Source organism: Schistocerca piceifrons, chromosome 1 (genome assembly GCF_021461385.2).
Source record: "Schistocerca piceifrons isolate TAMUIC-IGC-003096 chromosome 1, iqSchPice1.1, whole genome shotgun sequence".
In the NCBI taxonomy this organism is placed as follows: Eukaryota; Metazoa; Arthropoda; class Insecta; order Orthoptera; family Acrididae; genus Schistocerca; species Schistocerca piceifrons.
This window is the reverse complement of record NC_060138.1, coordinates 232155010-232180327: the sequence shown is the minus strand read 5'-3', so window position 1 is coordinate 232180327 and position 25318 is coordinate 232155010. Positions and strand designations below refer to the sequence as shown.

Here is a 25318-nt window from a genome sequence, read left to right as displayed (position 1 = left end):
ATACAAATGGTTACAGCAACGAGCAGACCCAATGAGACCTGAAGCTGAATAAACCCCAGACCACAGCCTGCTGACGTCGGAGACAAAGTGATCACAATGGTGATTATTCCATATGTCGGGAATGCATCAGCAAAAGTCAAAAGAACACTCCAGAAACACAGTGTCAAATGCATGTTCCAACCACCAGCCAAGACGAAAACCTTACTAAGATCAGTCAAGGATGACCTAGGATTTCTGAAACCAAGAGTCTACCACATCCCTTGCCAGTGTGGGAACACACATGTAGGACAGAGTATCCATACAGTACAGAAGATATGCACTGAGCATAAATGCCACACAGACAACATTCAGCCGAAAGTCTGCTGTGGCAGACCACTGCATCTCCCATGGACATATGATGATTTATTATGACACCAAGTTGTTGCAACAATCCAGTACCTTCTGGGATTGTATTCTCAAAGAAGCTGTAGAGATCCAACTGCCCAACAGACTAATATATAACAGTGGGTTTCAATTAAGCAAGGTCTGGAACCCAGCTTTGAGCATATTCAGAGCACAGTGGCAGTCTACATGGAGGTCCACCCTCATCATGACAAATGAAGAGGACGAAGAAACATTGTCACCATGCCAGCAGAGATACATGTCCAGCACTGGCTACAGAGCTACTGAAGGCCCTGGATCGATGCCAGATGCTGCGCTTGCCCCATCACTGCACCAGGTCTGTACTTGGAGATGCTGGCTGGAGATGGTGGGATGGTGAGGAGAGGAGATATAAAGGTAGCACCGAGCAGATATCATTAGTTGTCAGGAATGCCTGAAGATAACAAGAAGTCGGTTTGCTGAATTATCACCCTTTTAGACAACACTACCCAGCTGAATAGCCAATCATAATATAAGATCTTCCTACACCAGGAAACCATAGAATCACATATATTAAATGTTAACAACTGCTTCTGTCACACAAATGCTTCTCTTTTTATTATTAGTCAGCATTTTATAGCCTCTCTATTTCAGTCATTCTCAGTTATTCTGCTGAACCCATCTACTGCTTTCATTGTTTTATTTCCTAAGCTATTCCCTCAGGTATCACTTGATTTAATTCAACTGCATTCCATTATCTTTGTTTTACTATTGTTGATGTTTACTTCATAAACTCTTTGCAAGACATTATTCTTTACTGTTCCACTGATCGATCCTTTGTCGTCTGACAGAATTACAATGTCATCAGCAAAATACAGTTTTTATTTCTTCTACCTGAACTTTCATTCTCTTTACAAAATTTCCCAAAAGTTTCTTTAACTGCTCAGTCAATGCCTGGACTGAATGATGTTGGAGATGGTCTACAACCTTGTCCCACTTTCTTCTCAACCACTGCTTCCCCTTCATGTCCTTTGACTCAACACCACATGCTGGTTTCTGTACACGCCATACATAAACCTTTGTTCCTTATATTTGTCCCTTCTACCTTCAGAATTTCGAAGAGTGTAATCCAGTGAACATAGCTGAAAGCTTTTTTCTGAACCTACAAATGTAGGTTGCCTTTCTTCAGCCTATCTCCTAAGATAAGACATAGGATACATAATGCCTCACTTGTTCCTAAATTTCTCTGGAAGCGAAACTGATATCCCCCAAGGTTGGCTGCTACCAGTCTTTTAATTTGTCTGTAAATAATTCATATCATTATCTTGCAAACATGACTGACATAATACAATGAACTTCTCTTTCAATTTTCTTTGCTGTGCATCTAACTGACTTTCCACGTGTATATCTCCATGGATTTCCTTTCCCTTCCCTCAATTCTTCTTTACAAGTTTCAATCTCTCTCTCTCTCTCTCTCTCTCTCCCCCCCCCCCTCCCCCCCCCCCCCCCCCCCCGTGTGTGTGTGTGTGTGTGTGTGTGTGTGTGTGTGTGTGTGTGTGTGTGTGTGTGTGTGTGTTTTGATCACCTCAGTTAAATATTAAGTTGTTAATAATAATAAGTAATGATCAAAATCATACCTGATTGAAAAGATCAGGTTTCTCTTGAAGTACTCGTTTTATGTGATAAACTGCAGAACGTACTTCTTTCACAGCACCAATTATACTATCACCAATGTCGGCAATGGACAGATTACTTAGCATATAATAAAGAAGATCAAACCAGAACCTGTCAATAATAGTTTTCTCCTCCCGTAGTTTTCTATAAATGCTATTAAATGCGAGTGCTGAACCTGAATGAGGAAATATGAGTATCAGAAAAATATCCTTGGTCAACAAAACAAAATAAATAAAAATTAATTTAGAAACCAAAATAAAACTATGATATGATTTTTTTAACAATTAACAGCAAATCTATGGCCATGAAAAGATGAACACACAGAGAGACCTGCACAGAACAATGTTAGCTCATGTAATTAATGTTATGCACGTATCATTCACAATATAGTCACAAATGATTAAAAAAATGGTATGTGGAATTTTGTATGACATTTGCTCACGGTCACTTTCTATGACTATTAACAACAAATATATTTGCAGTCTGCTCAAATGACAGGATGGGAGTCTGCAGAGAGCACTGATTATCAGCAGCCTGGCATTATACATGTATTTTATACCTGGTGCAAATGATATCTGTTTACAACAGTGCACAGTGGTGTAGAGGATGTGGAGATGAAAAAGTTGATACAGCACACTTTTGATCTTTCAAACTGGAAAACAATCTCAAATTGGTCTACAAAAGCCATCTAAGCTACAGTGCATGCACACTGTGCATTATTTTGAATATCTTCTTGTCCTCTACTCCACTGGTTTAGTTTGTCTTAACTGTTTGAAGCTCATTTATTTTCCATACTAAAGCCATCCTTGAATACTAAAAACATCTTGTTTTCATATGTAAAATTTGTAAAATTGATGTCTGTGTAAATTTTACCTCAAAATTACACAATTTTTAACCATAAGAACAAGTTGTATTTAATAATCAAGGATTATTGTAGTGTGAAAAAGAAATGAGTTTCTAACTGTTAAAATGGACTAAACTAGTGGTGTGAGATGAGGGGAAGAAGAAATTTAAAATTTTACACAGCGAGCATGTGCCATAGCTTAGGACGATTTTGCAGGTCAATTTAAAATTGTCTTCTGGCTTGGTAGACATGTGTCCTGTATCAAGTTGTTCATCTCTACTTCCACTACACTACAGCGGTACACTGTGAACAGTTATTAATTACATCCCGTATAAGTATTTGAGAGGGATTTTGGAGCAAATCACAGCTTGAACATTAAAGCATAAACACTGATAAATACAAACTCACACTTAAAATATATTAACCTCAAAGAACTATCATACAACAAAAGAAAACATTACAGCTGCAAATTGTGGAAGAAAAAAGTGAAAGTTTAGAAAATTCTAAAAATATTTGCACACAAAAAGTTTTATCTCTAAAATACAAAAGGTAGCTCAGTCAAAACCAAGTTTATGAGTGAGGTAAGCATTTTTTTCACAACGTTTTGCACAAAATCTTAGATTTTATTGGCTACATCAGTCTAATATAGTTCTCTCACATTACAGTGACTACAAAAAAGGAAGGCAAGAGACAATTTACTTTTGTGAAAAATAAGAAGTATATAAAGTCCTAGGAGTTAATGTTGTCGAGAGTATGCAATAGAGCAAGGTGTCAGGGGATCGGTGTGAGGAGGAGGATCAGGACGAAGAGGATGAAGTGGAAGATAATGGGGAGGCAGTGGAGGAATAAATCAGCTCCCCATGCCATGGCCAGTCATTACTCATTACTAATCATGGCATACTGCTCACAGGTCATGTCGAAACCTTTATGAAACTATTACCTATTGTCAACACAAAGACTAACAAAAAATGAAGACATATGCTACCAACAATTCTTATACTAAAATCCCTTAACAAATGGTCCAAGATCATAATATTACCATTTTTCACCGTGGATTTTCTTTCCTCATTTTTGTACTCACCCTTTTCTCTTTTCTTTTGACTACTCCCTCTTTTTCCTCCACTTACAGCACATTACTATACCCCTGGCATCATCCCTGAACCTCCTGCCGTCTTACTCTTCGCCATCAATCCTGTTATCTCAACTCGGACCATCAACAACCATCACCATCACCATTATATCAATAATGATACCAGCCTAATAAGTGGTGTGTGTTTGTGTGGGGGTGGGGGGGTGGGGGGGGGGCGAGAGAGAGAGAGAGAGAGAGAGAGAGAGAGAGAGAGAGAGAGAGAGAGAGAGCACATAAGGATGCACATCAGTGTGTTGGGGGAGGAGTGAGTCTGATTCGATAATAGTTTAGAAACAAAAATAAAAATCATTAGTTAAGTAAATATTCTCTTGACTTCTTGGCAATCAATCATCCCTTCAAGATGAAAGGTGGTGACATATCCTCAATCATAAAATTGATATGAAATCTAAATATTACCAACAAATTACAGTTTCCCATTTAATTTCAAACATGAGTGTAATAAGATACAAAATAGAATTATACAGATGTTAAATTACATCCAAAGCACTTACCTAGCCGTTTAGAAAAACTTGGATGAGTGCAAAGAAAACAAATTCGTTTCACTACAGCTTCAATATTAAGTGGTGACTTCTCCAGTTCTTCCTGTTTAAGTTGCCTGACAGACCACACGATAAACTCATGTAAGCATTTGCAGGAAAATTTACGTAGTGAAGAATCTGTAGGGTGGGTAATCCCATCCTGTTGAAAGTAAGACAATTACTAATATGTGATTGACTAATAAAACACTGTTCAATTATGCTAAACTTCATAAGTGACTAAACTGTGTGGTACACAGTGATATGAACTTGGATCTTTGCCTTTCGCAGCAACGCTACACTATTCAAAGCAAGTGCACACCCGATGTTCAAATACAAGGTTCTGAACCGACAGTTCTTTCATGCACCCTTAATGTATTGAGTATTCCCAATATGGTTGTAATTATTACGTAAAGTCTAAATCACTCACTCTACATGTTCTACAACAATTCATTTATTAATGAAAAGGCTTTTGGCTTCTTAGGCCATCCAAAAGTGCCACAAATAAAAGTACTCTTAGGCAACAAATTTCAGACAATACAGGAGTTGCAACACTTACAAATAAATGTAATAGTTGTGCATAGTTTTTACACATAAATAAATTGATAAATTCAAAAAAATGAAGGTAATCCACTGTCACAAATCTCTAGTTTACGCATAAATTAAGTTAAACCAGGAATTTAATTCACCAAAGGGATAACTGGAACACTTTGTTTATTCAGTACTAATGGAACCTGTAAGTTAACCATTTTCCATATTGCTGAATGTTGAGCAATTGACAAGTGCATAAAAAAGATTTAATATGTTGCTGAGCTTTAGGACAACGCCATCCTTCAAAGGTAACCAAAAAGCACACATACACAGCTACAGTGTCACAGACAACTACACTGTATTATCTGTGCTAATGCAGTCGTGCTTGTATATACAGGGTGTTAAAAAAGGTATGGCCAAACTTTCAGGAAACATTCCTCACACACAAAGAAAGAAAATATGTTATGTGGACATGTGTCCAGAAACGCTTACTTTCCATGTTAGAGCTCATTTTATTACTTCTCTTCAAATCACATTAATCATGGAATGGAAACACACAGCAACAGAACATACCAGCATGACTTCAAACACTTTGTTACAGGAAATGTTCAAAATGTCCTCCGTTAGCGAGGATACATGCATCCACCCTCCGTCGCATGGAATCCCTGATGCGCTGATGCAGCCCTGAAGAATGGCATATTGTATCACAGTCGTCCACAATACGAGAACGAAGAGTCTCTACATTTGGTACTGGGGTTGCGTAGACAAGAGCTTTCAAATGCCCCCATACATGAAAGTCAAGAGGGTTGAGGTCAGGAGAGCGTGGAGGCCATGGAATTGGTCTGCCTCTACCAATCCATCGGTCACCGAATCTGTTGTTGAGAAGCGTACGAACACTTCGACTGAAATGTGCAGGAGTTCCATCGCGCATGAACCACATGTTGTGTAGTACTTGTAAAGGCACATGTTCTAGCAGCACAGGTAGAGTATCCCGTATGAAATCATGATAATGTGCTCCATTGAGTGTAGGTGGATGAAAATAAAATGAGCTCTAACATGAAAATTAAGCTTTTCCAAACACATGTCCACATAATATCTTTTCTTTATTTGTGTGTGAGGAATGTTTCCTGAAAGTTTGGCCGTACCTTTTTGTAGCACCCTGTATATGGTAGGGACATGAAATGGAACTATCACGTAGTCTCTGTTATTGGTAATGCTGGTGGCAGACTGCAGCTCATTGGTAGAATATTAGGGATGTGGGCAGGTGCACATATCACCAAGGTGGTTTTGACTACACTACAGAAGTTTTTCTGGGAAATCCTTACACGTCCTTCATGCAGTCCCGAACTCCCCCATGCAATTACCATATATTTGGTGCCCTGAAGAGAGACATTGGTGGCCTTTGATTTGCTTTGGACTAAAAGCTGCATGTCTGGGTACAATCCACAGGCAATCCCATAAGCAACTGCAAACATTTTTTTCCATTAAGGCACTGACCATGTTGTCTCATTGGTGATAAATGTATTAAGAGCCATGCCAATTAGTTTTTAAATAGCAATAAGTTTACTTAGTTTCTTTCAATATGTCTCACCTTTATGTGACTGCCCCTGTATTAAGGTTGAGATTCTGTATAATACACTTATGACTTCCAAAAGTGTCAATTTTCTTGACTGTATGGAGACCACCACCTTGTACACAACTGTTTTTAGTTAGGGGACAATCAACCAAAGCTGAAATAGTACATTACAGTCTCCAGTTTCTTCTGCATTCAAGAAGCCAAATTGCCACAGATGTGCCTGATTGACCAACATATAGCTTTCCAAAGTTATTCCAGGTTAGTCGACAAACACCAATCTATGCTAAAAGTTTTGTTAACAACAATAGAAGTACCTGGATGGAATCAAGCAACAGATAACAGTATTTACACAAGCATTCGAGCTCTTGTTCTTTCTCTAGCAAAAGTAAACACACTTCCAAAAACAACCACATAGGCACCCAAAAGCACACACGTGCGACTGCGATGAGATTGACTGTTGATTATCGATTATTGAGAGCAGTCACCTGGACAGATGGAACTGGGAAAGGGTAGGAAAGGACACATGGGACGAGGAGGGCGGTAGATGGATAGTGTGGGGTGGGTCTTTTGACACATCTCAGTGCTCGCACAACAGAACAAAAGGTGTTCAGAGGAAGGAGGGAGGAAGGGGGGTAAAGAGAAAGGGGGGGGGGATGGATGGCAGGGAGGGAGGGGCTTGGGAGTAGACTTTGAAGTTACGGAGAAAAGAACAGAGGTTGTCCTTGCCATGAGTGCAGCTAATGGAAATGTCAGTGAATCTGAACCAGGCAAGGGTTTTAAGTGTTGACTGGCTAGGAAGGATTGCTCCTGATGGTCCATAAATAAGATGACATAGGATGGTGCCATGCAAGTACCCATGGCACTGCCATAGATTTGCTTATTGGTTTGGCCTTTGAAAGTGAAATAATTGTGGGTCAGGATGTGGTTGACTAGAAAGATTATGAACAAGGTGGTGGGTTTGCTATTAGGAGGATGTTGGAAAAGGTTGTGTTCCATGGCCACATGATGATAGGCATTCAGGATGTTTGTGTACAAGAAAATCAGATAGAAAGAACCACAAGGAGTCTGGAGGAAAGAGCACAGTAACTGTGGGAAGGCACCGAAAGAAGCGAAGTGTCTTGAATGTAGGGTGGAAGGTTATGAACAGTAGTTCAGAAGCATTGATCAATGAAGGCAGACTTTTGGTTACTGGGAGTATTGTAACCAGCCACAATGTGACAATCAACAGTGAGATCTGCAGCGTTAGCTTCATGGAGTGTGGGAGTAGGTGAAACATAGGAGTGTGGTGGGTTGCTGGTGTGAGGGGGGAGATGGATTCAGGATTCAGTTGTCAGGTTTTGGGACAGACCTATGGCCTTGAGGAACTGCGGGAGATCCTGATGGACTTCTGGGATGAGATCACAGTTGTTGGGATTGTATGCAGAGATGCTAGAAAGTTGGCAGAAACTCTTAGCCACTTAGTCTCTATGACTCATGAGCTCAATCATGGAGCCTTTGTCTGTGGGAAGGATTATAAGACCTGGATTGGTTTTCAGGTTATGGCAGCTGTGTGTTCCATAGGAGTGATATTGGACTCACTAGGCAGGGATTTAAAAAGAAAAGTGATTCTAGGTTAGAAGTGAAGAATTCTTGAACAGCTACCAAGGGATAACTGGGTGGAGTGGGAGGAGTGGGAGGAGGATCACGGTTGGAGGAAGACTGGTATTGTCTGAAGCAATGCTTCACGTTGGGTTTTGTTTGGCTTTTGTCAATGGGGTGTGTGGCAAGGAAATGTTTCCATTGTAGAAAATGGATAAAGAAAAGAAGATCCTTTACAAGTCGTGCTAGGTTGAACTTGTGTTTTGGGCTAAATGTTAGGTCTTTAGAAAGTACTGAGACTTCTGCAGGGGGCACAGTTTTGGAAGAAAGGGTAAATGGAAATGTCGTGTGGCTAGGGCCTCCCGTCGGGTAGACCGTACGCCTGGAGCAGGTCTTTCGATTTGACGCCACTTCGGCGACCTGCGTGTCGATGGCAATGAAATGATGATGATTAGGACAACACAACACCCAGTCCCTGAGCGGAGAAAATCTCCGACCCAGCCGGGAATCGAACCCGGGCCCTTAGGATTGACAGTCTGTCACTGTGACCACTCAGCTACCGGGGCGGACGGAAGAAAGGGTGACAATAGCATTATGGGACGAGTGCTGACGAGAAGTGGGTTTCACTAAATGTGGACAAAGTTTTTGGGAATACAGAATGCAGAGTAGGTCAGCAAGGCAAATTTTCAAAAAGGGGCCACTGTGGTGAGAACAAAGAGTTGTAGTATGGATGTTGTTAGTGTGGTGGGCCTTTACAATAGTAGGCACTGAAGATGCATGTAAGAGGGTGACCACTGTCTGTCTTGAATGCACGTACGGTAGAAGAGAAGAATGTATTGACATATAATGGAATAATGACTGGAAAAAGAAGTTGTAGATGAGTAAAGAATGGCAGTAACAAGTGTTAAAAAAAGTGGGATGGAGGAGAGCCAAATCAGCAATGAATAACAAAAATGGAAATGCATGGGTGGAATAACACACAATAAATGGAAGGTAACCACTCACCTATAGCTGACTGATATGACTGAACCTTTGTTTTTGAATATACTAGCCATGTAATTACTTTTGAACATGAATCTAACCTATTAGAGCCTTTTTGCAGAAATATACAATATGTAGGCTGTTTAGAATACGATATTAAGATGTTGTATATGAATAAATTTGAATTTTATAATTACCCTAATGAATGATGGGTATGTTACTCTTTCTGAACAGTGGTCACAAATGGCATCATACTGCCAGTCTGTACTACGCAACGCAATTCATTGACTAATTTGTCTATCAAGTAACTGTTTACTTTATTCAACATCATAGCAACCTACTCTTAGAAAATATATTTTTAAAATCATCTGGGCATAAAAGCACGGAAGGGAGAATTTATTCGTATGAATGAAATATGAGGACCAGTTTTAAAGTAAGAACCAATTTGTAATGGAGTAAGAGAAACTTTAGTAAAGAATGTAAAACGTATCACAAACTACAACATGCTCATTTTTTTCACTTTTCAACTTAGTCACCATGAACATTTGTCAAGTTGTGGCACCAGCTTGTAACAATATCTTTCGACACCTCATTTTCGAAATGTTTTCCACCATGAAATTCCTTCAATTTTGGAGAGAGATGACAGTCTGGTGGTGTTAAGTCAGGGCTGAATGGTGGATGATCCAGTAATTTCCAATCAAATTTTTCCAGTTGCTTCTTTTTCTTGCCACAATGTGAGGCTGAGCATCGTCGTGAAGCAGAATGACGCTGCTAGAGATCAGTCCCCACCAATGACTTGAATGGTACACCTAAGCTTTAATAATGTTTCACAGAACCTCTCAGCATTTATTGTCATTCCTCTTGGCGAAAAGTCTAACAGAAAAAAGTCTTTCCACTCCCAAAAAACTGTGGCTATTATTTTCCATGTTGAAGGTTCTGGTTTGAATTTTCATGGTTTCTGCAGGGAGTTTGAGTGGTGCCACTCACTGGATTGACGTTTATTGTCTGGAGTGTAGTTCGCACTCCACGTTTCATCACCAGTCACAATGTCACAATGCTCCGAAACGGACAAAGAATATCCATTTGTTTTCTTTTGTGTTCTTCTGTCAACATTTTCAGCACCCACCTTGCACACATTTTATTGAACTGAAGTTTGCCAGCAACAACGTGAAAAGCTACTTCTTCAAAGTAGTGGAAATTTTTGATGCTGCTTGTCAATAATGAAGCACCTGTTTTGGCAAATTGCCTCACTTTTTGTGTCAAGTCTTCGTTCACGACAGTAGACTGTCCAGATCATTCTTCATTACGAAAATCTGTCCTTCCTCCATTAAACAGCCTACACCATTTACGCACACCCATCATTCATTACACCTGTGCTGTCTGTGAATTTCAGTAGGATGAACTTGTTTTGCATTTAGGAACCAAATAACCAAGTGCGCAATCAGCAGGACTACTCATTGAAATAATGACAAACGAAGCAGTATAACCATACAATCAACACCAGCAGAGACGTGAAATGTAATGATGGCATAATGAGAGACTAGCCAAGAATGGCCAACTACGAACAGACGTCATGTGACAGCATGTATGGACACAATATGCATCGGTTCTTACTTTAAAAATGACCCTCATAGATTGAACAAGCAATATTTATACTTGTTAAAAACATTTCCACATTTATTTTATTTACTTTTATAATTTTGACGTCGCCGTGTGTCTGCAAATATATACATAATTAGATCTCAAACAATCAAAGCTAACATGTTATTGATCGCATTGAAATATGGCAAAACAATGGACATGAACTGGTACTCTGATTTAAAATACTGCTTCGGTCTAATGTTCACACAATATAAATTTCCTCTGTTTCTCATTAGAGGCGATGTAATGGTTCTACTTATCAAGCTGAGCTTCCTTTCCCATCCTTTTATAAATCATTCACTCAATGGCTGGCACTCTACCCACAGACAATCTTGTTGTATACATCTGAAGGAAAGGCAAATTAATTCTTCTAGTGTGGGCTAGAAAATCAATATGATTGCTTCTGCCTTGTGACATCAGTGTGTCAGGCACTGCAAACAGAACAACTGACTGGAAATAGGACCAATTGCCAATACCATTCCTTGATCCTCATTTTTCCAATGTTCTCATCCATTCCCTCAACTCCTATCATTTAAATACTGCATCACATAATTGCAAGGAATTGTTCAATCACAATTTTTTGTCTTCTTTCCTGGGACAAATGATCAACTGGATTTATTTCAACATGATTAGATGCAGTTGTAGCCACGCTGTCATGGATCAATGTACTACCAGACACACTTATTTGTTTGTAGTAAAATGAGCCTCTCTCTTACCTTCCAGGTTCTCTGAGATTTAAAAATTGAGCATGTTCGATTCTGTCCTGCTGAATCATACCTGATCCAAAATTGTCCTTTCTTCTTCAGTTCAATCAGTTTCAAGGATCAAAATAATTGTTACAGGCAAAGTCATACTGTCAATGAATTTCTACATTGAGTCTAACACTACTGATGTGCCTACACCCACTGAAGGGCCAGGTGTTGCTAAAGCGTCTTGTTAAGGTTTTGCCTGAACAAGAAATTCATTTCCGTCCATTCAAGACCAGGGTCGTACAGATGCTCAACTATTTGCACCTGCGCAGGCCTTCAATTGCAAGGGTGGACACCACGGCGGGGGGGCTGTCTTCCTCTATAAGAATCACAAAGGCTTTCCATGCCTCCCACCACACACTGCATGAAGCTGCAGAGGTATGCCCAGATGGTACATGCGCTGCCGTGGACTCCACTGATCATCACTGGCGTAACAGCAAGTTGCTGGCCCCTACTTGCATCAACATCTCCACACTCACTGTCTTCAGCATGTGCCTCAGAAGTTGTTGCCATTGCAGAGCACTACTACACATGTTGTAGTTCATTCTTCAATAAAATGTGTAGACAACATAGTTATCTGCCAGTTCCCTACTACGGTGGTTCCAGATTGATCATGTAGCACTACCAAGACTTGCACAGAAGGAAATTCAAAATGTCAAAGCCCTCACAGGTGCAAAGTTAGATTCAGACCACTTTCTTTCCAAAATTAAGTTCAAAATTTTACAAGAACCCATCATGCTAAAAATGCTAGCCATATCATGCAGTTTGACACAGAGAAACTAAGAACAAACAAAGATTTTAAGATGAGCTTGAATCAGAAGGACCACCAATGATAAGAACAGTTAAAAACAACGCTGGTTGAAAGTGCGAAGAAAACAGGAGATCAGCAGAAGGAGATGTGGCAATCAAAGGGTTTCGGAAAGCAGGATTGACTGGTGTTCTCAGAAAGCAATAGAAAATCCAAAGAACTTCCAAGAAGTAAGGAAAAACACTGTCAAAATTACCGGAAATCTCAAGAGAAAACATGGAAAGGAATGATAACTGAAATACAAGGATAACTTCTGAAAGTACAATACGCGAGACTTTCATAAAACATTCAAAACTAACTTAAACAATCAAAAATCCAGGATGGAAAAATTACAATATTACAAGAAGGATACACTGCTGATCACCATACAGAGGAGACGATGAGTCACAAATACTCTCAACAAGATGATTGCTAAACAAGTGAGCTCGCAGCCAAAAGGCCTTCTTCTAAAGTAAACAACACACACATTCACACAAGCACAACTCAGACACACATGTCAACTGTCTCTGGCCACCAAGGCCAGACTGCGAACAACAGTGTAAAACATGAGAAGCAATGTGGCTCACAGGGGTAATAAGCAGGAGGCCGAAGTGGGGAGGGACATGGTGGGGTCGGAGAAGGGCAGTTAGGTGCAGTCAGGATGTTAGATAAAGAACTGGGAGAAGGGTGGGGGGAGTGGGGGGGGGGGGGGGGGGGTGTGTGTGGCATGTGTGGGAAATGAGATGGATACTTCCTCCTTCCATCTGCACCAATAGAGAGAAGTTTTCTTATAACTGGACCCAGTCCACCATATTGTCCCTACATTGCCACCTGGCTCATGGAAGCCCCCAGATGGCCTTATCATCAAAATTAACCCTCTGTGAATGCAATCCCTCCTTTGACAAGGACCTCCACCTGTTCAGAGTCTATCAGTCCTTAACCTTCACCAAAATTGTCCTACAAAATCACATAAATCAGGCCCAAACCACCTTGCAATACCTCCTCTCCATCCACAAAATTCTCGTGCTCTACAATCCCAAATTCCTGTATCCCATTTATCACAAACTCTTGCCCTCGAGGAACTAGAGCAATATGCACACCACCACTTCAAAAAGCTCTCCAACCTGTTCATCTCCTCCTCCTCCTCCTCCTCCTCCTCCTCCTCCTCCTCCTCCTCCTCCCCCCCCCCCCCCTTGGACCACCACTATCTACAATAGTCTCCAAACTTCCTCCACATCGCCTCACAGCTGACAGGCCCTGCCTCGCAAACATTTACCACACCCTCAGAAACTCTCAACCACAACCACTACCACTACCACTACCACTATCAGACCCAAAACAAATGCAATCACGAACCTTTTCTTCACCAAAAGCTTTAGTACCACAGAAGAATTGGTCCTTTCCAGAAGCCTTAACTTTCCAAAAGTCTTAACGTTTACCTCAGACCCTAATTCAATCATCCTGGACTTGTTAAAGTCCCCTTCTCCTGGTTCTGGTCCCTACAGTGCGAGCATCTTTTCGCCACCAACCCTATCCATCAGGCTCCACCTAAAACCAATGCTGAACCTTGCCCAACTTAGTTCACATTCCATCCTATCATGATCCACTCCCTGTTAATGTTCAAGAATTTCATTGCTTCAAAGTCTACCTCGCCATCATTCCAAAAATCCCTCAACATGTAAGCTAATCTTACATCCAAAGAAAAATATCTCATTCCCACCACCTAAAAATTGATATTGACATTATAATCCTACAGCCGAAAAAGGCTCCATCACTGTGGTTTTGAAATGCAGGGAGTACCTGACAAAACAACTCCACCAGCTGTGACATTCTTCTACCTGCAAACCTTCCTACTGTGAATCCATTCCGAAAATCCAACAGGATCTCCAGTCTCTCCTAAAATCCTTACGTTCATTGTAGAACCTCTCCCCTGGGTCAACCTCTCTTCTCACACCTACCACTCCCTGCACTCCTACGTTCAACATGGTTCCTACAGCCATAAGCCCAATCACCTAAGACGCCGAATTGTGGCCCGTTGCTGTGCCCCTACTGAGAGAATCTCTGCTCACGCCAACCAACATCTTCAGCCTATTACCTATAACCTACCCTCCTACATAAAAGACATCAACCATTTCTGCCTTTGACTCAATAGTTCCTGTCTCTTTACAACATGATACACACACACCCTCCCCTCTCCTTTTACTCTAACATCCCTAATGTCCATGGCCTTGCTGCTATCGATCACTGCCTTTCCCAACACCCGATGGATTCCAAACCTACAACTGCTTTCCTGGTCACCATGACCAACTATGTCCTCACCCACAATTACTTCACCTTTGAAGGCATTAACTACAAACAAATCCATGGTACAGCAATGGGCACCCATATGGCACCATCCTATGCCAAACTGTTCATGGTCCATCTAGAGGAATCCTTCCAAACCACCCAGAATCCCAAACCCTTCACCTCATTCAGATTCATTGATGACATCTTCGTGATCTGGGTTGAGGGTGAGGACACCCTATCCACATTCCTCCAGAACCTCAACACCTTCTCTCCAATTTGGTTCCATCTCAACCCGACAACCCACCTTCTTCGATACTGACCTCAGTCACTTGAATGGCTGCATCAGTACCTCCAATTAAATCAAACCCATCAACCAGCGGCAATACTTACACTTTGACAACTGCCATCCATTCCATACAAATAAGTCCATTACACGCAGCCTAAACAACCACACGTCACATCTGTAGCAATGAGCAGTCCCTCTACAAATATCCCAAGGGCCTCACTGAGGCCTGAGGGACTAAAATTACACTCACAACCTTGTACAGAAACAGATCACCCGTGCCATCTCTTTCCAATCACCCACCACCTTTTTAAGTCCCAAAGGCTGGCCACGAAGGAGCATTCCCTTCGAGACTTTTACCACCCAGGACTGGCACAACTGAATCAGATTCACCACCAGGGTTTCTTCTACTTATCACCATGCCCTGAATTTACTAATATTATACCCACCGTCTTTCCCACCCCTCCCACAGTAGTATTCTCTCACTCATCAAACCTACACATTGTCCTCTTCCATCCTCATCCACACTAGCTCCCACACCCTTCCCTCATGGCGTACTTCCCAGTAACAGAGCTAGATGCCAGATTGTCTCATACATCCTCCTACCACCATCTACTTCAGTCTGATCACAAGCATCACCTATCCCTGAAAGGCAGGGCTACTTACCAAGCTGCAAACACTACACTGTGGTCTACATGGGCATAATAACCAACAAGTTGTCTGTCCGCATGAATGGCCACTGAGAAACTATGGCCAAGGGACAGTTGTGCCACCCAGTTGCTGAGCATGCTGCCCAACACAAAATTCTACACTTCAATGACTGCTTCACAGCCTGCATCATCTGAATCCTTTCTACCAACACCTTCTTTTCTGAATTGTGCAATTGGGAACTCACTCTGCAATATATCCTGCATTCCCTAGCTCCCTTGTCCCAGTTTCCATTAGTCCCTGTCCTTCACCCACCTTCCCTCTTCCCTGCTCTCACTCCAGCATTACAAACCTTCTAATCCACCAACACACCCATAGTCTTTTTCCCCCCTCCATTGCTTGTCTCCTTTTCCCCTCCCCTCCATCTAACCTGTCGATTGCTCCTAGTTGCCCAACCCCCCCCCCCCCCCCCCGAATTCATGTCCCCATATGCTCCCAAAAGCATCCTGCTATACCGCCCCCTCCCTGTCCTATCCTCCTCATTATGCCACCTCTTAGATTGCTTCTCTCATTTTGCAGAGTTGCGCACCAGTCATTTTGTTCTGCCTGTCGACAATTCAGCATCTCCTCTACATGGCGAGTAGTACCCTATTCTTTTCATGAAATTGTCAAGATTAACTTAAGCAAAAAACCTTAGCTTTAAGAACAAAGAAAGAAAGGTAGCAATGGAGACACGGAAAATGGTCAGATCTTGGCCAAGTACTGAACTGTCAAGCACCATCTGGGACATTTGGCTAAAAGAAGAAATAACCAAATCCCAGCTCAGAACTACCAACTGCAGAAAGTGTTGGGAACATCACAAATTCCATAAAACTTCTGGGGAAGCTGCGTTCACTGCAGAACTCTAACTATGCGATTGAGAAAACAATAATTCAACTGACACACATCATAAGTAAAATTTGGGAAGAGCAAAGTAAAGCAGACATTAGGACCCCAGAAGCTCAGTGATGGTAAGACCCTTGGAAGAAGAAATCTCTTGTTGTTTCGAAGGGAGATGCTGCTCAGACTGTTTCACCGACTACTCCAAAAGAGTGTGATAGAACTGCTTCCAGCAAGAAACTTTGTGACAGCAAAGAAAAATTTGAAAACTATCAAAGTGACAGCAATGATGTGAATGAAATAATGAACATTTTATGCTCTCTAATATTTTGAAACATAACGTATTATGACAAGTTTGCAAAGACAGAGGACTGGAACTGAAAATAACTTCACACATTGGTTTGGCATGTAAAATGTTATTGAAGTGTAACAAATGTGCTGCAGAAGTTTCGTTTTCTAATTCTAACAGTATTCCTCGTAGTGGTAATAGTGGAAAGAAGGTGTATAATATAAACATTAGGCTAGTGTATGGCTTGCGTTGCACAGGCAAGGGCAGTGCTGCAGGGACAATGTTATGTGGAATTATGAACTTGCCAAAACCACCAACCAAATTTTGATTTTTTAATGAACTCGTGGGAACTTCTGCTGAAGATATTGCTCAAGCAACAATGAAGAAGGCAGTTGAAGAAGCTGTGACAGATAATGGGTATCGTAGAGATTTAGCTGTTGCTTTAGATGGATCATGGCATCGTAGAGGTCATAAACCTCTAAATGGAGTTGTGACAGCTACCAGTGGAGACAGTTGCAAAGTAACTGATGTTGCTATTCTCTCAAAACATTGTAGATGTAAGGGCAATACCTAGGACGAACATAGTGAAAGTTGTGAAGCAAATTTTCACAGCACAAATGGAGCGATGGAAGTAGAGGGAGTGAAAGCAATTTTTTCCAGATCACAGGAGTGGTATAACGTACGATACACTATCTAGGAGATGGTGATTCTAAGGGATATAAAGCTGTAGAGGAACTCTAACCTTATGGCAATGAAAATCACATTAAAAAACAGGAGTGCATTGAACATGTGCAGAACCGCATGGGGGCTCACTGTAATTGATGTAATTAAGCCCATATTCAGAGATTTATCACAGCCAAGTTTATTGGAAAAGTGTTTACATGGGACAACACAAAATCCAAATGAAAGTGTAAATAATTTAATTTGGCTTAGGATTCCCAAAAGAGTGTTTGTATAGACAAAAACATTGCATTTTGGAATGTATGATGCAGTGGCAACACACAATGAAGGAAACATTATCAAATGTGACGTGCTGAAACATTTAGGTTTCCAACCAGGACACGACACCATTTCCACAATGCACCTAATTGATGAAGAAAGACGAAGAGGTGCAGGAAGATGACACAAAAGTCTACAACATCAGCAAAAGGGAAGAAAAGACCAGTGAAAAGAAAACTAACACTGGAGAAAGAAGAGGATGCTGATAATCCATCACATGGGGCAGGAATGTATTAAAAAACTTTGGAAGCCATTTCCCGTAACTTTAAGATTTTCATCTTTGAGGAACATTTTCACAAAAACTGCTAACAGTTTATCAATGAAATTTATACACAACATTGTTTACTTCTTTCCCTTCATTTTTATAACAGATTGTAAAAAAAAAAAAAATCGTATAATTCAAGAGTTACAGAAGAAAAAGTGTAAAATTTTAGAGAAAAAAATAGGCATCTGTTTAAAAAAATTGTAAAACAAAAACCAATAAATACTTCTTAACATGGCATTATAACTTTGTAGAGAAATATGTACTGAACATGTAGTCCAAATTTCAGAGCAATATGTTTAATGGTTTTAGAAAAAAATGTTCCTTCTATTTGCTAAAATTAACATGGAGGGGATGGATCGTTACGGCTCCCCTTAAGTGAGAGTTACAGTGAAATCCCTGAGGCTAGACTTTCTGTTCAAGCATCACGTCGAAACATAACAGAACACAGCACTAGCCCTTAGGGAGCAACCGCTGCCGTTTTCATCGAAAATAATAAGATGACAGAACAAAAAAGTATAGATTTTGTTGTAGCTATCAGCATCCAAATAGTAACAGAGGTAAACTTGATATCCAACATATGGAAACTCTTGTTAACTGTGGGCAGTACCAGTACTTCACTATAATGGATATACGATGTGAGTACCATATAATGGAAATGTCTAAGATGATCAGCCGAAGAATATGTTTTCCATCCTCTGTGGACATTAGCAGTATCGATGAATGGCATTCGATTTAAAAAAGGCACCAGCCATGTTTCAATGGTTGTTGGATGGGTACTAAGGGATTTGAAACCTCAAAAATGTACAGTGTACCTTGACAATATAACTGTGTTATCTGATGGAGCATAGGCAGCAATTAAGGCAAGTTCTTAAGAGATTTGCCCTGAAATAAGTGAGTTATATGGGATGTATTAGTCGAGAGGGGGTAAAAATGGATCCCATGTTAATACAGGCTGTGGGAGATTTTCTGACTCCTCAGACAAGTTCAGATTTCAATCATTCTTGGGATTTGCCCATTACTACAGAAAATTCACAAAGGGATTTGCAGATGTGAAATCTCAGTAGGCAACAGAACATCAGGCCACATTTGAGATGCTGAAGGGGTTTTGACATCAAGTCCAGTGTTGATCTTTCCAGACTGTGAAAACGTTTGGTACTGTCACGTCTTGTTTCCAATCTAGTATTGGGGTGCGTTTTGGGGCAAGTAATACATAGTGAGGAACATGCTGTGGCTTACACCTCTCCTCCATTGTGGAGTAATTCCTATAGAAGCTGAGAAGTATTACTTGACAATGGAGATGTTGAATTTAATACACAGGACTCATATTTTAGATATCTTTATGGTAAAAAACTCAGGGTGATAACTGATCACACAGTATAAAATCGGTTGTTTATGTTGAATGATTCTTCAAGCAGACTCGATATGGGCATCGAGACTACGTGAGTTTGACTTTGAAGTGATTCATAAACCATGGAAGAAACATGGGAATGTGCACAGTCTGAGAAGAAGGTCATGACAGAGTAAACTCTCGATCACAGCCTTGCCTTGCAGAAAGCACAAGTTGCTGATGCAGACTGAAAGCTGTAAACAACACAGCAACGGTACCTTGTGTACAACAGGTTGTTATGTAGGTCAACTAACCTAGTGCTGGGGACTCTAGTACCTGCTAAGCTGAAAGAGAAGGTATTGAAGGAACCACACAGTTGGACACTATCTGTGCAAGGATGTCACAGTGCGAGGGGTCGAAGGGTGGCAGAGTGTTACAAATAGAGGACAAGTGAAAGCAATGTAGACCAGTACATATGGAATTGTGTATCGTGTGCACAGTGAGCAGATCTGGGCCATCAGCAAGAACCACTACAGAGGTTACCTGAGTCAAACTTCCCTTTTGAAATAATAGAAATGAATATTTTATGACCTTTTAGCAGACGCCACCACAAAACCATTACATTCTGACTGCTATTCATCATTCTCGTGATAATAGCAATGTTTGCCATTCCAAATCAACAAGCAACTATGGTGGTACAGGACATCATGAATAACTGATTGCTGAATTTTTGTGTCTCTGAGACGGTAATCACATACCAAAGTACTAACTTCGAGTCAGATTTGATGAAGCAGTTATGTCATTTGCTATTAGTTCGGAAGCTATGGATGACTCCAGGTAGAACAGAATACATACATTGTACTATTGGTAGGATGTTTGTTTACTAGGTCAACAGGCACTATGATTATTGGGATGTTTATTTATCATATGTAGTGATGATGATGATGACGACACAACAACACCCAGTCATCTCGAAGCAGGAAAAATCCCTGACCCCGCCGGGAATCGAACCCGGGACCCCGTGCTCGGGAAGCGAGACCGCTACCGCGAGACCACGAGCTGCGGATGGCAAACATTGCTATTATCATGAGAATGATGAATAGCAGTCAGAATGTAATGGTTTTGTGGTAGCGTCTGCTAAAAGGTCATAAAATGTTCATTTCTATCATATGTAGTGACAGCATATAATTCCAAAGTGCACATCAGCACTGGGATTTCTACAGATAAGGTAATGTACGGGAGGAAGAGGCCTACACCATTTGATGTAATCAAACAGAAAATATAGAGGAACTGAGAGCCAGTACAGAATTTTGCAAAAACACTGAAGGAAGTATGGAAACACCTAAGCCCTGGAGTGTCATGAAAAGCAGGAAAATGTACAGCGAAATTGCTGGAATACAGACTATGCCTGTCGGAGCAGGGTAAGACAAAAAGTTTGTTACGCCGTACCAGGTGAGCAAGATGATGTCACCAGTAAATGTCAAGCTACAATTTCCAACATGGATGATTATAGTTCATGTTGGATGCCTAAAACCATTTCAATGTGTTCCAGACTCATTGCCATGGTATTGGCACTCATCACTATGATAAGAGCAGAGGAAACTAACAAGAGCAGAGGGCGAAAGGCTCTTGGGTGATCTATGCAGACAATATGGATTAAGACCACAAAAGTAAAAATGGTCAAGTATCATTTTAGTGCGCTTAAACGTACATAGTGAAAAAAATTATTTTGGATTGTAACGGGTTAGATAAGGTAGTGGTGTGCAGATAGGAATGTCAACTGGTAATTGGATTGCAGTGTGATTTCATTTGTATAGAAGGTATGGAAAATAGCATACGTTGCTGTAATTACTGTAGTTATTTTCTTATGCCAGAGAGTTTTGTCTTTTCAGTAGAGGCAGTATGCTGCGAGAGGCAGGGGCAGCACGCTGGGAGACGGAGAGGCAGCACGCTGGGAGACGGAGAGGCAGCACGCTGGGAGACGGAGAGGCAGCACGCTGGGAGACGGAGAGGCAGCACGCTGGGAGACGGAGAGGCAGCACGCTGGGAGACGGAGAGGCAGCACGCTGGGAGACGGAGAGGCAGCACGCTGGGAGACGGAGAGGCAGCACGCTGGGAGACGGAGAGGCAGCACGCTGGGAGACGGAGAGGCAGCACGCTGGGAGACGGAGAGGCAGCACGCTGGGAGACGGAGAGGCAGCACGCTGGGAGACGGAGAGGCAGCACGCTGGGAGACGGAGAGGCAGCACGCTGGGAGACGGAGAGGCAGCACGCTGGGAGACGGAGAGGCAGCACGCTGGGAGACGGAGAGGCAGCACGCTGGGAGACGGAGAGGCAGCACGCTGGGAGACGGAGAGGCAGCACGCTGGGAGACGGAGAGGCAGCACGCTGGGAGACGGAGAGGCAGCACGCTGGGAGACGGAGAGGCAGCACGCTGGGAGACGGAGAGGCAGCACGCTGGGAGACGGAGAGGCAGCACGCTGGGAGACGGAGAGGCAGCACGCTGGGAGACGGAGAGGCAGCACGCTGGGAGACGGAGAGGCAGCACGCTGGGAGACGGAGAGGCAGCACGCTGGGAGACGGAGAGGCAGCACGCTGGGAGACGGAGAGGCAGCACGCTGGGAGACGGAGAGGCAGCACGCTGGGAGACGGAGAGGCAGCACGCTGGGAGACGGAGAGGCAGCACGCTGGGAGACGGAGAGGCAGCACGCTGGGAGACGGAGAGGCAGCACGCTGGGAGACGGAGAGGCAGCACGCTGGGAGACGGAGAGGCAGCACGCTGGGAGACGGAGAGGCAGCACGCTGGGAGACGGAGAGGCAGCACGCTGGGAGACGGAGAGGCAGCACGCTGGGAGACGGAGAGGCAGCACGCTGGGAGACGGAGAGGCAGCACGCTGGGAGACGGAGAGGCAGCACGCTGGGAGACGGAGAGGCAGCACGCTGGGAGACGGAGAGGCAGCACGCTGGGAGACGGAGAGGCAGCACGCTGGGAGACGGAGAGGCAGCACGCTGGGAGACGGAGAGGCAGCACGCTGGGAGACGGAGAGGCAGCACGCTGGGAGACGGAGAGGCAGCACGCTGGGAGACGGAGAGGCAGCACGCTGGGAGACGGAGAGGCAGCACGCTGGGAGACGGAGAGGCAGCACGCTGGGAGACGGAGAGGCAGCACGCTGGGAGACGGAGAGGCAGCACGCTGGGAGACGGAGAGGCAGCACGCTGGGAGACGGAGAGGCAGCACGCTGGGAGACGGAGAGGCAGCACGCTGGGAGACGGAGAGGCTGACACAACTGACTCTTCTCCCACCTACGGACAACCCTGCGTAGGAGTGGTGTAAGGAATGACCTGTGTGGGGGAAGGGATAGAAGTCCCCTATACACACAGAGAATGTCAGTTCACCTGTCAATAGCAACATGTCTGACTGCTGAGATATTATGCCTGCTGAACATGAACCTGGAGTACACCTGTAAACAGTTTGATCAACCATTGTCGCTATTTTCAAGAGGCATTTTTTCACTTTTTCTATTCTTTTTTCTTTTTCTAAGAAGTTCCACATTTTTCAGTTAGTTTTTGCATATCAACCTCATCTGTTACCACTTTTTTTAACGATACTTAAGAAGAAAAGATATCTCCCACTAGAGAGTTCCAGCAAGATTTCAAATGCTAGTGACACACATCATACTCTGCCAGTTTCCAAAACAACTATCACAATATATTAGTTCTACAATAACTTACCATTATTACTTCAACAACAATTATACAATATTTGGTATTGTACTGGAATCTGCTGCTGTACCAGTGAATCATTTGTAAAGCAAGTGGATAAAAAATCTGTAGAACTACTTGATCAGTATCACATCCCAGTTTTATGACAGCAGATATTATTCTCCTGAATAATTCAGCTTTTGTTTCCTCTTCTCTGTGCCATTCTGTCAAAAGAAAACACTATGAACAATAGCATATTAAATGCACTCTTGCTCTTAATCATCTCCCAATTAGTAAAATATAAAATAAGTCACAGCAACTTAAAAAAATACACTGAATTCTAAGTGACTACCACAGCTGCAGAGCAACTTAAGATTAGTTACAGTATGAATGAGATTCAGCTGCTGGCATGGAGAAACTACGTTTGAAAACTCCAAATTAAACAACACAAAAAATTAATATATCAATTTGTTGAAAATATAAATTAACTGTATAGATAAATAAATCTACTCACCCATGGTCAGCAGGAGAACAAAAACACACACAAGTTAAGGAAATGTGCATGCTTTTGGAGTCTGTAGCTTCTGCTCCTGGCAAATGGGTTGAACAGAAAGGAAAAGGGGTGAAGGAAAAGGACTGGCATGGTTTAGGAAATGGGGAGAGTTATGGAAAAGTCATCCAGAATCCCCTGGGTCAGGGGAGACTTGCCGGACCTTCTCATCCTGACCAGTAAGTCTCCCCTGACCTGGGGTTCTGGGTGAGTTTTCTGTAATACTCCCTATTTCCTAAACCTCACATGTCCTTTTCCTTCATCCCTCTTCCTTCTTCTTGAACCCTTCTTCCAGAAGAAGGAACCACTGGCTCCGAAAGCTTGTACATCTCCTAAACTTGTGTGTGTGTGTGTGTTTTCTACAGCCTTTGCTTAGCAAGTAGGTTTTCTTTATCTACCCTGTTAAACAAATTTATTAGTCATTCTCCACAGCTAAAGCAACACATACAACAAACTGCAATGTTTAAATTCAAACCTGTAAACATCTACCTTTGAAGAATCTCTTACAATACTGACACATATGATGCTGGCATTGTTGGAAATTGCGCAGTTTCAACTCTTTCTTAGCTCTGGTTATGGTATATATCTTATCACTTTAATCTCAATGTCTCTCTCACTGCCTTCCCCATGAAGAAGGGACACTTTCTCGATTGAGATTGGTCAGTTACTTCATAAGCAAGGTTTTCTGTAAACAAGCCACTTTTTTTTTACTAGGTATCTGGTTTTCATATGTCATTATAATGAGCTGTCCACATATTTAGAGAAAATCCAGATTCTGACAACTGGAAAATTACACCAAGAGCTTTAAGTGCATTCACTGGATACCCCTTCGCCCTCTCAGTTTATAATAAGACCTCATAAATTCATAAGCTATTATGACTTAAGAAACTGTAATTTACGTTAGGTGTTCATCCATAATACATGTTACAAGTTAGAAATTAGTTACAATTGTGGGTTGTACGAGCACCAGAGAGCCCTTTAGGATCACAACAAGGTAAATGGATAAGCCACATAGTTTTCACCCCTAAAGTTATCTGTGCATTAACTAGTAGATCACAGCAAGTGCATGCCCAACCCACATGGCATTCACCCAGCACTTATGGCTCAGTCACTTGTGTAGCTTGCACAGCCAGGTGAAAATCATGTAGATGTATAAATGCCAAAATATTGTTGGGTGTACAGCACCGATGCTCTCCACAGGCTCGCACTATGTTGTGATATAGTTAAAGTTCATGTTCCCTCAGTCACATGGATGGCATTACATATATGTTAAGTCACACTAATCCACTTTGAAAGCTGTGTGGATAGTGAGTGATGGGAAACAACTGCCGCTCACTCAGCTCACCACGCAGATGGAGTGCTGTATTACCTAGTACCGTCCATGTAAAACAGAAGCACATACTGACAACAGAGATAGGTGACAGACTTAGCATGTGAGTATCCTTGGCACAGACTAGTCAAAAGTAGTGAGAGAGCTCACCAATGTGAATAAAAATGAGTTGTGGATAAATGCATGAGCAATCATTTGAGATGTCAGAATTTGTTAGAATACCATGCCACAGTTCTCGAGCAGGCCATGCATCATTTACTACTAAAACTGTCTGTCAACTATCATTTACCTTATATGAGGATAACTGGCCTACACCGGCAGTGAAATGTGTGGCAGAATTAACATGAAAGTGTCCTCAGTGCCACTCATCAAAT

General features: G+C 42.2%; 1 protein-coding gene across 1 annotated transcript in view; it reads right to left on the bottom strand.

Annotated features, from left to right (window-relative positions):
- The window catches only part of LOC124803212 (DNA-dependent protein kinase catalytic subunit-like), a 561762-nt gene that overhangs the window by 369699 nt on the left and 166745 nt on the right, over positions 1–25318 (bottom strand). The window contains exons 16-18 of the mRNA XM_047264427.1: positions 23095–23288; positions 4520–4706; positions 1998–2209 (exon numbers count right to left, since the gene is read on the bottom strand). Coding sequence (XP_047120383.1) covers positions 1998–2209; positions 4520–4706; positions 23095–23288 — 593 coding nt within the window. The remainder of the gene's footprint in view (positions 1–1997; positions 2210–4519; positions 4707–23094; positions 23289–25318) is intronic.